The 16,304-nt window shown below is 37.3% G+C and overlaps 1 protein-coding gene across 1 annotated transcript in view; it reads left to right on the plus strand.

Moving 5' to 3' along the window:
- NRCAM (neuronal cell adhesion molecule) overlaps positions 1-16,304 on the plus strand; it is a 334,348-nt gene that overhangs the window by 153,794 nt on the left and 164,250 nt on the right. The window contains exons 6-8 of the mRNA XM_053716724.1: positions 1,530-1,652; positions 3,650-3,820; positions 7,606-7,662. Coding sequence (XP_053572699.1) covers positions 1,530-1,652; positions 3,650-3,820; positions 7,606-7,662 — 351 coding nt within the window. The remainder of the gene's footprint in view (positions 1-1,529; positions 1,653-3,649; positions 3,821-7,605; positions 7,663-16,304) is intronic.

The following is a 16,304-nucleotide window of genomic DNA, read 5'->3' on the forward strand; positions in this document are numbered from 1 at the left end:
GTGGCTAAATGCAGCCACCATTCAGCAAGCGCTACCCAGGGTGCTAAACCAAAAATGGGCCGGCTCCTAAGCTTTTATTCCTGCTTTTTCAAATAAAGATACAGAGAGAAAGAAGAACAATTGATAATAGGAGTAAATTAGAAAGTTGCATGCTCTATCTGAACTTTAGTTTTGACTTTCATGTCCCTTTAATATAATCTTCTTAACCTCCTAAATATATACCAATTTGTGTAACTGTTTAAGGGTTCTATAATAGGCCTTAAAGGGATAGTGTAGTCAAAATTAAAGTTTCATGATTCAGATAGAGCATGCAATTATAAGCAACGTTCTAATTTACTCCTATTACCAATTTTTCTTTGTTCTCTTGGTATCTTTATTTTAAATAGCTGGAATGTAAGCTTAGAAGTCGACCCATTTTTGGTTCAACACCTGGGTAGCGGTTTCTGATTGGTGTCTAAATGTAGCCATCCAATCAGCAAGCGCTACTCAGGTTCTGAACCAAAAATGGGCTGGCTAATAAGCTTACTTTCCAGCTATATTCAAATAAATATACCAAGAGAACGAAGAAGAATTGATAATAAGAGTAAATTAGAAAGTTGCTCTAAATTGCCTGCTCTATCTGAATCATGAAAGTTTAATTTTGACTAGACTATCCCTTTAAGAATGTAATAGTCCTATATATATTTTCAGTTGCATTCATTTCTGGTTACATTTATTTTCTGCTCAGTGACATAGTTTTTTTCTAGTGCTGACAGTCACACTAAGCAAAGTGCTCCACTCATTAGCATGAGCCAGTCAAGTAGATTCATGGTGAGATTTAACAGCATGCTATTTAGTTTAGAGATATAAGAGAGTCCAAAAACATTTAGATTGTATTTTCTGCAGAGTCCAGAGGTGATATTTTAATGGAAATTCTCAGTTTGAGCTGCTTGATTTTCTCTACAGTAAGAAATTCACAGAAATATCAGAAAATGTGTGCTGTAGCAGAACTAAACGCCCTAAAAAAGAAATGATATGTAAACAGACACAAGACAGACATGTCATAAACATGTTTTGCTTAATGTTTATTTTGTTTAATATAAATACAGATAGGGTGACGATCTAATTTAACAATGTACATTATATATATAAATCAGTAGAAATTACAACAGCTAATACTTTGTTTTATATGCATTATAGTGTAATCAATGTAAAGAGTACCCTTAACTCCAGTGTCGCTACATTTAGTTGAGTTTATTATTTGTTGTGCTAATTCTTGGTCAGTCATAATGATTGTTTTTCTTTATATAATTAAAATAATTACAAAATAAAAATGTAAACCTCTAATCTACTGAATCCAGCCATTCAGATGAAGAAAGGTAAATTAGGATACAATTGGGTGTGTAAATCCAGGGTGTCACAGAAATATTCTATACATTGTGGCAAATATATATATGTACATGTGTGTGTGTGTGTGTGTGTGAACATCAGCCCTGCACTACTTATAGTATCTGTTCAATGCTTACCCACTGAATAATTCATTTTTATAGGATCACCTCTCTGGACAAAAGAAAAAATTGAGCCAATAATAATACAACAAGGAGTTCCTCTGGTCCTGCAGTGCAAACCGCCAAAAGGGTTACCACCGCCTGTTATATTTTGGATGGATAATTGTAAGTGTGTGGCTATGCTTACCTTGTACTTTTTTATTTATTGTTACATGCACTTTTAGTTCATCTTTTTTTTAAAAATTAGACAAAATTCTGTTTATTAAGGAATTGCCACATGAGAGAAATGTAGTGATTACATAAATAAATATTTTATAAAATAATTGGTTTTGTTAGAAATACAGATATTTGAACCACAAAAGCACTTGCTTGGAGCTTCAGCTATCCCCTGTTATTCTTAATCTTGGTTCTTAAAATTAGCCGGGTGGTGCACCCGCTAAAAGGTCCTGCTGGAGAACACTGGCTAAAATGTCCAGCCCCCCCCCCCCCCGCATAAATCCTTTGCCCTAGGCACAGTCCTATTTTGCTAAGACTCTGGTGTAAGTAATGTCAATGATGTAAGACACTGAGAGGCAGGTAATAGACCTATTAAGTGAACAAGTCAAATGTCATATTACTATTTTATCATCACATTACATATATATATATATATATATATATATACACACAGTATATATATATATATATATATATATATATATGTTTGAAGATACCAGCACTCACTTTTCCCATTCCATAATGTCGGGGTGCTACCCAGAGAAATAATATCAATAAACAGTCTATAGGGTGCACTCGCCATTTGAAAAACAAAGTGTCTTTATTGAGAACTCCCAAATTTTCTCTTTCGTGATTCAGATAGAGCATGCAATTTTAAGTAACTTTCTAATTTACTTCAATTATAATTTTTTCTTTGTTCTCTTGCTATCTTTATTTGAAAAAGAAGGCATCTCAGCTAAGGAGCCAGCAAATGTTTGGTTTAGAACCATGGACAGCACTTGTTTATTGGTGCTGTCCAATTAGCAAGGACAACCCAGGTTGCTCACCAAAAATGGGCCAGCATCTAAACTTACATTCTTGCTTTTTAAATAAACATTCCAAAAGAATGAAGAAAATTTGATAATAGGAGTAAATTAGAATTTGCTTAAAATTGTATGCTCTATCTGAACCACGAAAGAAAAATTTGGGTTCAGTGTCCCTTTAAGGATATCCCTGTTTGAGCACATGTGAATCAATAAGTGGCACTGGCACCTTGATTTCTTATTATACATGAATATTCCAACAAAGTTGGTCTGTCTCAGCCCTCAAGGATAAGATAACCTTGGAAAGAAGACAAAAATTGCAAAAATTAAAGATCCCAGTATTTTTTCTTTTGTATAATTAATTATTGTAACATATTACTAGTAAAAACCAATTTAATTGCTGCACTTAATCACTGGTTAATCATTGCATACCTCCCAATATTAAAGGGACATTGTACTCAAAAATGTTCTGTAATTCATATGACATGATAAAGTTAATCTGTGGGCAGAGTTATTGTGAGTTGGTGTGGATTCAGGAGACTCTTGGTCATGGCTGGGTTAGATCACCAAAACTTTATTAGGTAAGGGAAAAGAGTGGGAGGGACAGCAAGACAGAGTTCCCAAACAGTAATAGTCCTGCAAAATGCTGGGCACTTAGGAGTTTGTCTTAATTGCTTTTATCTAAGTTATTCTCACCCATGGTCATCCTGACACATACCTAACACATACTAACAATTCCCAGAGGCTTTACCAGGACAAGGAGGTGAGTGATCTTGTGGATGATGGTCAACCAATGTTTTTGTGGTTAGGGCCATTACGATAAAGGAGGGGCCACTATTGGTTGCAGGCATGACCAGAATGTTTTATAGGTGGGGCAGATGAATTTGCGCCTTGGGAAGAGTTGGGGCAGTCCCTAAAAACTGTCACATTTGCCCTGACCTGAGGCTCTGCATGCGGGACAATAAGCAGACCTCTCAAGCCATGACAATCCCACAGGATCCAAGAAAGGAGGTCTGAATCCGACCTGTTTGTGATTCTGGAAGATTGGAGTCTGGAAGCCCTGAAATTTTACTATCTTGTATGTGAATTTCATGATTCATCCACTAGTGATTACTGTTTGTTGACATGTTTTTTCTTCCATAGTTTTCCAGCGGTTGCCTCAAAGTGAGCGTGTTTCCCAGGGCCTAAATGGAGACCTTTATTTTTCTAACGTACAGCCAGAGGATACTCATGATTTTTACATTTGCTCTGCAAGATTTAACCTTACTCAAACCATACATCAAAAACAGCCAATTTCTTTAAAAGTCCTGTCAAGTAAGTTGTAAGATTTTTTAACTTATTATTATTATCCTAACTCATGATAATAGCGCCTCTTCTTGTATTTTTCTTCTCAGTAGTATATGAATAAAATAACACTGTATATAACGTTTTTTTCTGTGTTTTGATATATATATATAGTTTACAATTTTCACACTATTTGTCCCATTTTTTTTTTTTGAGAAACACTCACAAATCCACATTATTGACAGGAATAGCATGTTAAAGAGACTTTACCTGAGACACTAAAGTGTTATCTATTTAACACTTTATTTGCTGTTGACCTCATATACTTTTGCTAATGGGGCATTCAACTTCTAAACATTTTGTCATGTCTAGGAAAGACATTTAACTATTTAAACGTGTTTAAAATATTTTTGTATGAGAAAAAGTTAAAGCTGTTTAAATCAATTTTAGAACTAAGAAGAAGTGTGTTTTTGTACACAATTTGTCCCTTGGAACAATTCTATTCACTAGCATAAGGGCATATCCCACAGCTTCATAACTAGACAGCAACTCTCTCTGAAACCATATAAAAAAAAATCAAAACTATAACTATTAAATCCTTTTATATAAAACAAAAACTGTAATGCATTTTAAAATACTTTCATTTATAAGCAAAAACAAAAAAAAAATGTCTCACATAATTCACTGGCAGTGTGCATTTTGACAAGAGCTGTACCCAACTGATAGTTTGCAGTGTAAACAGCCATAATAAGAGTGATACAACTATTGTAAATATACATTTAGAGATGCCAGTATAAACATCTGTACACCTTAAAGGGATAGGAAACTCAATTTTTGTTTTCATTATTCAGAGAGAGCATGCAATTTTAAAGAACTTTCTAATTTAATTCTGTTATCAGTTTTTCTTCATTCTCGTTTATCTTTTGTTGGAAAGCAGGGACACATGCTTAGGAGCCAGCCCATTTCTGGAGCACTATATGGCAGACGTTTTGCAAGAATGTTATCCATTTGCAAGAGCACTAGATGGCTGCACTATTTCCTGCCATGTAGTGTTCCAGGTGCCTACCTAGGTATCTCTTCAACCAGAATATCATTGGATCAAAGCAAATTTGATAATAGAATTAAATTGGAAACTTTTAAAATGGTATGTTGTGTCTGAATCACAAAGGAAAATGTCTCTTTAATGTTATTTAAACAACAAATCTAATAAGAAAAAGGTTTGTTAGAGTTTTTTTTTTTAGTTTGTAATGTGACTGTATTGTAACATTATAGGTTGCGTCCAATGAATCAAGCCACTGTAAATACAATATAAAAGTTTACTGTTTTAACCTTTACCCCTTTGGCTACCCGACAGGGAGGCTTCAAACTGTGAAAAGATTGTTAAAGGTCCATAATACCCAAATGTCAAATGTTTAAACACTTGAAAGTGATGCAGCATAGGTGTAAAAAGCTGACTAGAAAATATCACCTGAACATCTCTATGTAAAAAAGAAAGATATTTTACCTCAAAAGTTTCTCAGTAGCCACATCCCATTGTAAATGATTTCTAAGCAGCATATTAGTATCTCTGTCCCGGGACAGCGGACGGGGCGAGCTTACGTGCACTCTCATCTTATTTCCCTATTCAGTTTAAAGGAAGTTTGCTATGAAATCTCATGAGAGTTAAGTGAAATCTCATGAGATCACAGTAAAAGAGTTCATGACCTCAGCACTGCCGATGCTGATTGGCTGCTGTTCATTTCTTCATTTTTTTTATTTTTTTTACCTGCAGCTGGGCTGCAGCTGAATATAACTTTTTACACAGAACTTACTCTGCTGAGCTGAGGAGAATGTGAGGTAAAATATCTTCCTTTTTTAATAGAGATGCTCAGGTGATATTTTCCTGTCAGCGTTTTACAGTTATACTGCATCAGTTTCAAGTGATTTAGCATATGAGTATTATGTCCCTTTAATGTAAATAAATATTATACGGATGCTCAGTTGCAGCGCTGTAAAACTACAGTGCTCTCCCAGTGATAGCATTTATAGTTTAGAGGTTAGTTTAATCATAACTGCTCTAGTACACAGCATTGACATTTGAGGCAAGTGAAAAGGGAGGAATATAGATTTAGACGCTAGCTTTACTTCTCTAAAGGTCATTTACTTTATCTGAGAAGGTTAGCTGAGCTGTCAGATAGTCAGCAATGTTTAAACTGGCTTTAACTACAGGTACTTCCAGGTGCTTGAAAAGTGTATTTAAAAGGTAATCTAGCAGAAAATATATCTTACTTCGGTACTGGAAATGTTTCATTTAACCCTTTGGATCTCATTTATTAGCAGGGTTGATATTAGGGTTGCCACCTCAGCCATGTTTTCCTGGGCTCTTATGAGTTACACATGCGGCAGGGTGTGCTGGGAGGAACATGTATTGTGTTTCTGGACAGCACTATTCATGTTCCTCCCTGCACACCCTGCAGCATGTGTAACTTATAAGTGTTCTGTATTTTAAGGGACAGGTGGCAACCCTAGTTGATATGTTTTATATTGCACACACTTACTATAAATATGTGGGTAAAGGATAACAGCCACTTTCACATTATCCATGCTAATGTAGTTGTCCCTGCTTGTCCTGTGTCACTGAGCATTATTTGCCAAAAGGCTAATGATTTTTTTTTTCTATAAAATTCACTACTAAATTGTTTTTAAATAAATAATGTCCTAAAAGGTTAGAATATACCCCAGTATTATTGTAGATATCTTGCACCGTTGTGTGAAATCTTCGTGTGCTTAGAGGTTTGTAGCTAAACCTCACTAACAAGCCATGTTCTAGGCTGAAGCATATGTACAAGGCTTGACAATATCAGAGGTGAACTGCACAGTCAGGAGAGTTCTCTTGTACGAGAAGCACACTAAGGCTAAAAGAGTCTACACCCTGTATAGGCACCTTCCCTTGTGCAATCTGCAAGGCCACATTAATTCCAAGGTGATTGTGTCTTCCTATATTGTTATTTGATAGAGATTGTATGCATAAGGAATTTAGATCACATATAATAGTATAATAGTATACATTGTTTGTGCATATGAATGTTACAGTTTCATTGTTATGATCTCATCAATACTTTGTCGTAGAAACATTATGAGGTTGACCAAATCTTTTAGAAAAGTTTATCAAATGTCTTATCTACAAAAATCCCCATAGACTTTAATGTTGGTTTTCTGTAGAAAAACATTAGATATAGTTTTCTAAAGGATTGTGATTTAATCCTAGGTGAGTAGGAAATACGCATGCCCCAATTATTTTTTTTGTAAACACATAAATATTGGAGGGATATTGTCACCAGTTTTATGTTACACTTAGTAGAAGACAATTACAGACTCACTAGGTTGAACTTTCATTGCAAAACTATTTTTTCAGCTGGGATCCATTTATTCTCAGATGCTTTTTACTTTAGTTTCATAAAGTAAATAATTTGGATGTATTCTCTGCTTTCTTAGGCTATCCTCAGGGTAACGCTAGTCACCCATTTTGGTAGACAGTGACACAAAATCAGATCTCCCTCTTATCTAAAGGGGGATGTTATATAGATGTCATTTTTGTTTTGTAAAAGTCCAGTAATTCTGTAAGAAAGATCTGAACATTTATTTACACACTAACATAAAACTTGGTGACAATGTGCCTATAATAAACAAATGCATTATTCTCTTAAATGTTGTTTACGAAAACAAAATACTAGTAACAGAATATATGTTCAGTATATGCAATTCAATCTAGTGTGTTTTTATTGCCGAGTTTTATTTGATGCTATAAAATATTGATGTCCTTCTGTTTATTTCAGTGGATGCAATGAATGACACTATAGCTGCTAATTTAAGTGACACTGAGTTTTATGGTGGTGAGTTCTGGTAAAACATTCTCAATAGTAATTAATTTAATACTAGTACTAGTCAACTAACCTCCCATCCATAGCTACTTAACAATTTAGTAACTCTTCTATCTCCTTTTTTTTCAAAATATATTTATATATTACATATTTAACCTATTTATCTTTGTAAAACTAAGTAGCTAATTAAAACTATTCACCAAAACTTGGTAACAGCAGGATGATTTTTTTCTCATGCTTTACTTTCTTCATTGACACCTGGTCATTTTTTTGTGGTATCCAAAATAGAGTATGATTTTGCTATATGTTACTTAAATTGACATAAAACTCACCTTACAACATTAATGTATATGCACCGAAAAGGTAAAATATTTACTAATATGCTTTAAAAAATGTCTCCCTTTAAAGATAACCTTTTATAAAATGTACAATCGTTTCAGTGTCTACCGAGTGGTTGAACACATACAACAGATAAACTCCCACTCTGGAACTTTAGAGAAATGCTGGCCCCAATTAGTAAACAGCTGGCGAACCAATTGCAGTATTGACTGCACAACCCACCAATCACCAGCTGGGTTCAGAACGTGCTTTCAGCTAATATAGGAGACTTTGTGGACTGGAGGTTAACACTTAGATTTTCACAGCAAGTAGTGCTAAAATTACTTGATGCTGTTCAATTTTTTTCAATCTGCTCACATGCTTAACTCAAACCTGAAATACCCACAACTGAGACAGAAACTTACAAATGAATGTGCCATTTGGGTGTGGTGAAGGGTTGAAGACTTTTACAGTTTAAAAAACACGTATTTTTTTTAGCCAATTTTTAAAGAATACATCTTGTTAAAATTCACACTCAGTAGTGTTCAAGGGATGCATTTTATGTTTCTTAAATGTATGTGCCCCTAAAAACATTGATACATTCATGTCTGAAACGAATTATAGTAGACATTATAGTGCCTGAAGGTTAACACTGGTTAAATACTGTAAATTATATATTGAATAATAAATCAGAATTGTTTAACCTATTAAAAATTAAATTAATAGAGATGTTTGGACTACTAAATTGTTTTCACTATAAAAACTTTATATACTCATGCCAAGAAAAGTATTCAAATTTGAGCAATTAAAGGTATTCAAATTTGAGCCATTAAACTTTATTTTTCTGGAAACTTAACCATTAAAATGTGTGATATTTAGTTAATCGTAAAGTGAGATTTAAATGCAGTCATTGCATAAAATAAAAAAACAAGCTGCAACATTTAATATTTTCAATTAAATGCTATTTTGTTGTAGATAACATATTTGCAAAAGTCTATTATTCAAATTCAAATTTTTTCTCATTGGCATTATATAGAGCAGCTTGTTTATAAAAAGCCACTTTACTGTGTTTTGTAGCATAATAATAAATAATTTTCCTTTTCTGGTTGAACCAAGACAATGAAGCCATAGTAATGAATAGCAGCATGATCCTTGCAGATGTGTTTTGGGAACGCCTTTGCATTCGAAGCCTAGTGTTACAGTCACAAGCAATTTTCAACATAATTATTACATGCTTTTGAATAAGGATGTGTAATAATGTGTGTTGCTGTCTATTTTAAAAGAAAAACAGAAATGTGTATACTAATAGATTTGTAAACCTTGTGCTTTAGCATCAGTATAATGTGCTACATGTAATTTTAGCACTACCAACCCTACAAATCTATGTGTTCAACTCCTGCAAAGGAAGCTGTAGAAAACTGCTGGTCCCAAGCAGACTTGGCCCATGAGATTATCAGCAGGGGCGTGTAATTTTTTTCTACAAAGTCCCTTTAAAGGGACATTTACCCCAAAATGGAATTCCCCATAAAAAAAGGTTTAATTCTGTATAGGGAAACTGCAATGCAATTTCATTGTTCATTTCGCCTGCTTTTCCTGTAATTTAAAGTGTAGCTTTTCTTTACCTTCAGAGAGCATCTGGAGTTCAGCCACCTTTACAATGCAACCAATAAAAATCTTGTAAACAAAATGACAGTTGAATTGCTTTTAATACATTTATTTTGTATACTGCTCTTCTACAATATAATGATTAATTTCTGATGTAGGACTTGATTTTTTTTTTTATTTATGTAAATGAGTTCTATAGATTTTATATTGAAGTTAATTTAAATCTTTACAATAATTTAGAACAATCTGCCATTGTAGGAAAACAAAATATTTGAAACTACTACAGTATAACAATTTGATGAATTGTTAATGAAATCATATACATTTATTTGCAATAACCTTAATTTGTATATTTTTTAGAATGTGATTTAATGGTAAATTATGATCAGAAAGAAAATGAAATGCCCTCAGCTTAGTTATATGCCATTTAAAGCCTCATTATTATTTTTTTGCCAGACTGTATGTCCCCAGAAATCCCCCTTTTCACTTGTCATTTTGTCACCTCTGTAAATAACGATCTCATGCACAATAAAATACAAGTAATCAAGATAAGATTGGTCTGCAACTGTGAAGCAGAAAGCATTATTAAGAGAAAAAAGCTTCACCTAAACTGGACATGAGCAAAAAGCTAACATTCTGTAGAGGGATTCGTCAGTCAAATATTTTCCCAGCTCATATATTTATACTTTTGTCATTTTATTTGTGTTTGGTATTTCCATAGCTAAAATGTGATATTTCATTAATCTCTGTAAATTAAACTATAAGCTGAATCTAAAAGATGGCACTAGTTATACAATTATCACAGATGCACATTTGTTTATGTGAAAATTATTTTTTTATACTATTTTTCTGGTTTAATAAGAGCTATGGAAATATTGCTGTAAAATGCCATATGTCAAAAGGGGGATATTTCAATCTCTACATATAGGTGTTTGCTAAGCAGTTGCCCATTTCTCTTGTTAAGTGTAGTCAGTCCACGGGTCATCCATTACTTATGGAATATATCTCTTCCTAACAGGAAGCTGCAAGAGGATCACCCAAGCAGAGCTGCTATATAGCTCCTCCCCTCACATGTCATATTCAGTCATTCTCTTGCAGCCTAACTAAAGATAGGTCGCTGTGAGAGGTCTGTGGTGTTTTTTAACTTAGTTTATTTCTACAATCAAAAGTTTGTTATTTTAAATGGCACCGGAGTGTGCTGTTTATTCTCAGGCAGCATTAGAAGAAGAATCTGCCTGCGTTTTCTATGATCTTAGCAGACGTAACTAAGATCCACTGGCTGTTCTCATCTGAGGAGTGAGGTAACTTCAGAAAAGGGGAATAGCATGCAGGGCCCCCCTGCAAATGAGGTATGTGCAGTAATTATTTTTCTGAGGAATGGAATTGACTGAGAAATTACTGCTGATACCAATGTAATGTAAGTACAGCCTTAAATGCAGTGATAGCGACTGGTATTAGGCTGATGAGTGTGTGTACACTGAATGTATTTTTCTAAGGAATGGAATTGACTCTGAAAATACTGTTAATACTGAAATAATGTATGAGCCTTAATTGCAGTAAAAGCGACTGGTAGCAGGCTTATTAATAAAAATTCATAACTTTTCAAATGTATGTTTAAAACGTTTACTGGCATGTTAATCGTTTTTTGTGAGGTACTTGGTGATAAAACTTATTGGGGCATGATTTTTACCACATGGCCATCTTTGTTTTCTGCATAGAAACAGTTATCTGAGCTTCCCCACTGTTGTAATATGAGTGGGAGGGGCCTATTTTAGCACTTTTTTGCGCAGTAAAAATTCAGTCACAATCCGTCTACTTCATCCTCCATGATCCAGGTCGTCTCTAGAGAGCTCAGGGGTCTTCAAAATTCATTTTGAGGGAGGTAATCAGTCACAGCAGACCTGTGACAGTGTGTTTTGACTGTGATAAAAACGTTAATTATTAAATTGTTATCCGTTTTTGGGTATTAAGGGGTTAATCATCCATTTGCTGGTGGGTGCAATCCTTTGCTAACTTAATACATTTACTGTGAAAAATTGGTTGCTATAACTATTTTGGTTCATTGTTATTTCAACTGTGACAGCTTTTTGTGCTTCTTAAAGGCACAGTAGCGTTTTTTATATTGCTTGTAAATTTATTTAGAAAAGTATTTCCAAGCTTGCTAGTCTCATTGCTAGTCTGTTTAAACATGTCTGACACAGATGAATCTCTTTGTTCACTATGTTTAAAGGCCAATGTGGAGCCCAATAGAAATTTGTGTACTAATTGCATTGATGTTACTTTAAATAAAAGTCAATCTTTACATGTAAAGAAATTATCACCAGACAACGAGGGGGAAGTTATGCCGACTAACTCTCCTCACGTGTCAGTACCTTCGCCTCCCGCTCAGGAGGTGCGTGATTTTGTGGCGCCAAGTACATCAGGGAGGCCCTTACAAATCACTTTGCAAGACATGGCTACTGTTATGACAGAAGTATTATCTAAATTGCCAGAATTAAGAGGCAAGCGCGATAGCTCTGGGTTAAGGACAGAGCGCGCGGATGAGGTGAGAGCCATGTCAGATACTGCGTCACAGTTTGCAGAACATGAAGACGGAGAGCTTCATTCTGTGGGTGACGGATCTGATCCAGGGAGACTGGATTCAGAGATTTCTAATTTTAAATTTAAGCTTGAGAACCTCCGCATATTGCTAGGGGAGGTATTAGCGGCTCTGAATGATTGTAACACGGTTGCAATTCCAGAAAAATTATGTAGGTTGGATAGATACTATGCGGTACCGGTTTGTACTGACGTGTTTCCTATACCTAAAAGGCTTACAGAGATTATTAAAAAGGAGTGGGATAGACCTGGTGTGCCTTTTTCCCCTCCTCCCATATTTAGGAAAATGTTTCCTATAGACCCCACCACACGAGACTTATGGCAGATGGTCCCTAAGGTGGAGGGAGCAGTTTCTACTTTAGCTAAGCGTACCACTATCCCGGTGGAGGATAGTTGTGCCTTTTCAGATCCAATGGATAAGAAATTAGAGGGTTACCTTAAGAAAATGTTTGTTCAACAAGGTTTTATCTTACAGCCCCTTGCATGCATTGCGCCTGTCACTGCTGCGGCGGCATTCTGGTTTGAGTCTCTGGAAGAGGCCATTCGCACAGCTCCCTTGGATGAAATTATGAACAAGCTTAAAGCACTTAAGCTAGCTAACGCATTTGTTTCTGATGCCGTCGTACATTTAACTAAACTTACGGCTAAGAACTCCAGATTCGCCATCCAAGCGCGCAGAGCGCTATGGCTTAAATCCTGGTCAGCTGACGTGACTTCTAAATCTAAATTGCTTAATATTCCTTTCAAAGGGCAGACCTTATTTGGGCCCGGCTTGAAAGAAATTATAGCTGACATTACGGGAGGTAAGGGCCATGCTCTACCTCAGGACAGGGCCAAATCAAAGGCCAAACAGTCTAATTTTCGTGCCTTTCGTAACTTCAAGGCAGGAGCAGCATCAACTTCCTCCGCTCCAAAACAGGAAGGAGCTGTTGCTCGTTACAGGCAGGGCTGGAAAGTTAACCAGTCCTGGAACAAGGGCAAGCAGGCCAAGAAACCTGCTGCTGCCCCTAAGACAGCATGAAGAGAGGGCCCCCTATCCGGAAACGGATCTAGTGGGGGGCAGACTTTCTCTCTTCGCCCAGGCTTGGGCAAGAGATGTCCGGGATCCCTGGGCGTTGGAGATCATATCTCAGGGATATCTCCTGGACTTCAAAACTTCTCCTCCACGAGGGAGATTTCATCTTTCAAGGTTATCAGCAAAACAAATAAAGAAAGAGGCGTTTCTTCGCTGTGTGCAAGACCTCTTACTAATGGGGGTGATCCACCCAGTTCCGCGGACGGAACACGGGCAAGGATTCTATTCAAATCTATTTGTGGTTCCCAAGAAAGAGGGAACCTTCAGACCAATCTTGGACTTAAAAATCCTAAACAAATTCCTAAGAGTTCCATCATTCAAAATGGAAACTATTTGAACCATCCATCCCATGATCCAAGAGGGTCAGTGCATGACCACAGTGGACTTAAAGGATGCCTACCTTCACATACCGATTCACAAGGATCATTATCGGTACCTAAGATTTGCTTTCCTAGACAAGCATTACCAGTTTGTAGCCCTTCCCTTCGGATTAGCTACGGCTCCAAGAATCTTTACAAAAGTTCTGGGCTCACTTCCGGTGGTACTAAGACCGCGAGGCATAGCGGTGACTCCGTACCTAGACGACATTCTGATACAAGCGTCAAGTTTTCAAACTGCCAAGTCTCATACAGAGATAGTTCTGGCATTTCTGAGGTTGCATGGGTGGAAGGTGAACGTGGAAAAGAGTTCTCTATTACCACTTACAAGGGTTCCCTTTCTAGGGACTCTTATAGATTCTGTAGAGATGAAAATTTACCTGACAGAGGCCAGGTTATCAAAACTTCTAAATGCTTGCCCTGTCCTTCATTCCATTCCACACCCGTCAGTAGCTCAGTGCATGGAAGTAATCGGCTTAATGGTAGCGGCAATGGACATAGTACCATTTGCGCGCCTGCATCTCAGACCGCTGCAATTGTGCATGCTAAGTCAGTGGAACGGGGATTACTCAGATTTGTCCCCCCTACTAAATCTGGATCAAGAGACCAGAGATTCTCTTCTATGGTGGCTTTCTCGGCCACATCTGTCCAAGGGGATGACCTTTCGCAGGCCAGATTGGACGATTGTAACAACAGAAGCCAGCCTTCTAGGCTGGGGCGCAGTCTGGAACTCCCTGAAGGCTCAGGGATTATGGACTCAGGAGGAGAAACTCCTCCCAATAAATATTCTGGAATTAAGAGCAATATTCAATGCTCTCCTAGCTTGGCCTCAGTTAGCAACTCTGAGGTTCATCAGATTTCAGTCGGACAACATCACGACTGTGGCTTACATCAACCATCAAGGGGGAACCAGAAGTTCCCTAGCGATGTTGGAAGTCTCAAAGATAATTCGCTGGGCACCTGTCAGCGATTTACATCCCAGGCGTGGAGAACTGGGAGGCGCCAGACTTTTCATCCGGGGGAGTGGGAACTTCATCCGGAGGTCTTTGCTCAACTGATTCATCGTTGGGGCAAACCAGATCTGGATCTCATGGCATCTCGCCAGAACGCCAAGCTTTCTTGTTACGGATCCAGGTCCAGGGACCCGGGAGCGGTGCTGATAGATGCTCTGACAGCCCCTTGGGTCTTCAACATGGCTTATGTGTTTCCACCATTCCCGATGCTTCCTCGTTTGATTGCCAAGATCAAACAGGAGAGAGCTTCAGTGATTCTGATAGCGCCTGCGTGGCCACGCAGGACCTGGTATGCAGACCTAGTGGACATGTCGTCCTGTCCACCGTGGTCTCTGCCTCTGAGACAGGACCTTCTAATTCAGGGTCCTTTCAACCATCCAAATCTAATTTCTCTGAGGCTGACTGCATGGAGATTGAACGCTTGATTCTATCAAAGCGTGGCTTCTCGGAGTCGGTTATTGATACCTTAATACAGGCTAGGAAGCCTGTTACTAGAAAAATTTACCATAAGATATGGCGTAAATATTTATATTGGTGCGAATCCAAGAGTTACTCATGGAGTAAGGTTAGGATTCCTAGGATATTGTCCTTTCTACAAGAGGGTTTAGAAAAGGGCTTATCTGCTAGTTCGTTAAAGGGACAGATTTCTGCTCTGTCTATTCTTCTACACAAACGTCTGGCTGAAGTTCCAGACGTTCAGGCTTTTTGTCAGGCTTTAGCTAGGATTAAGCCTGTGTTTAAGACTGTTGCTCCGCCGTGGAGCTTAAACTTAGTTCTTAACGTTCTTCAAGGCGTTCCATTTGAACCTCTTCATTCCATTGATATCAAGCTGTTATCCTGGAAGGTTCTGTTTTTGATGGCTATTTCCTCGGCTCGAAGAGTCTCTGAGTTATCTGCCTTACATTGTGATTCTCCTTATCTGATTTTTCATTCAGACAAGGTAGTTCTGCGTACTAAACCTGGGTTCTTACCTAAGGTAGTTACTAACAGGAATATCAATCAAGAGATTGTTGTTCCATCACTGTGTCCTAACCCTTCTTAAAAGAAGGAACGACTTTTGCATAATCTGGACGTAGTCCGTGCCCTGAAGTTCTATTTGCAGGCAACTAAAGATTTTCGTCAAATTTCTTCCCTGTTTGTCGTTTACTCTGGACAAAGAAGAGGTCAAAAGGCTTCGGCTACCTCTCTCTCTTTTTGGCTTCGTAGCATAATACGTTTAGCCTATGAGACTGCTGGACAGCAGCCTCCTGAAAGGATTACAGCTCATTCTACTAGAGCTGTGGCTTCCACCTGGGCCTTTAAAAATGAGGCCTCTGTTGATCAGATTTGCAAGGCTGCAACTTGGTCTTCACTTCATACTTTTTCAAAATTTTACAAATTTGACACTTTTGCTTCTTCGGAGGCTATTTTTGGGAGAAAGGTACTTCAGGCAGTGGTTCCTTCTGTTTAATGTTCCTGCCTTGTCCCTCCCTTCATCCGTGTACTTTAGCTTTGGTATTGGTATTCCATAAGTAATGGATGACCCGTGGACTGACTACACTTAACAAGAGAAAACATAATTTATGCTTACCTGATAAATTTATTTCTCTTGTAGTGTAGTCAGTCCACGGCCCGCCCTGTCTTTAAGGCAGATCTAAATTTTAATTAAACTCCAGTCACCACTGCACC

The sequence above is a fragment of the Bombina bombina genome, chromosome 6 (assembly GCF_027579735.1).
Source record: "Bombina bombina isolate aBomBom1 chromosome 6, aBomBom1.pri, whole genome shotgun sequence".
Classification (NCBI taxonomy): Eukaryota; Metazoa; Chordata; class Amphibia; order Anura; family Bombinatoridae; genus Bombina; species Bombina bombina.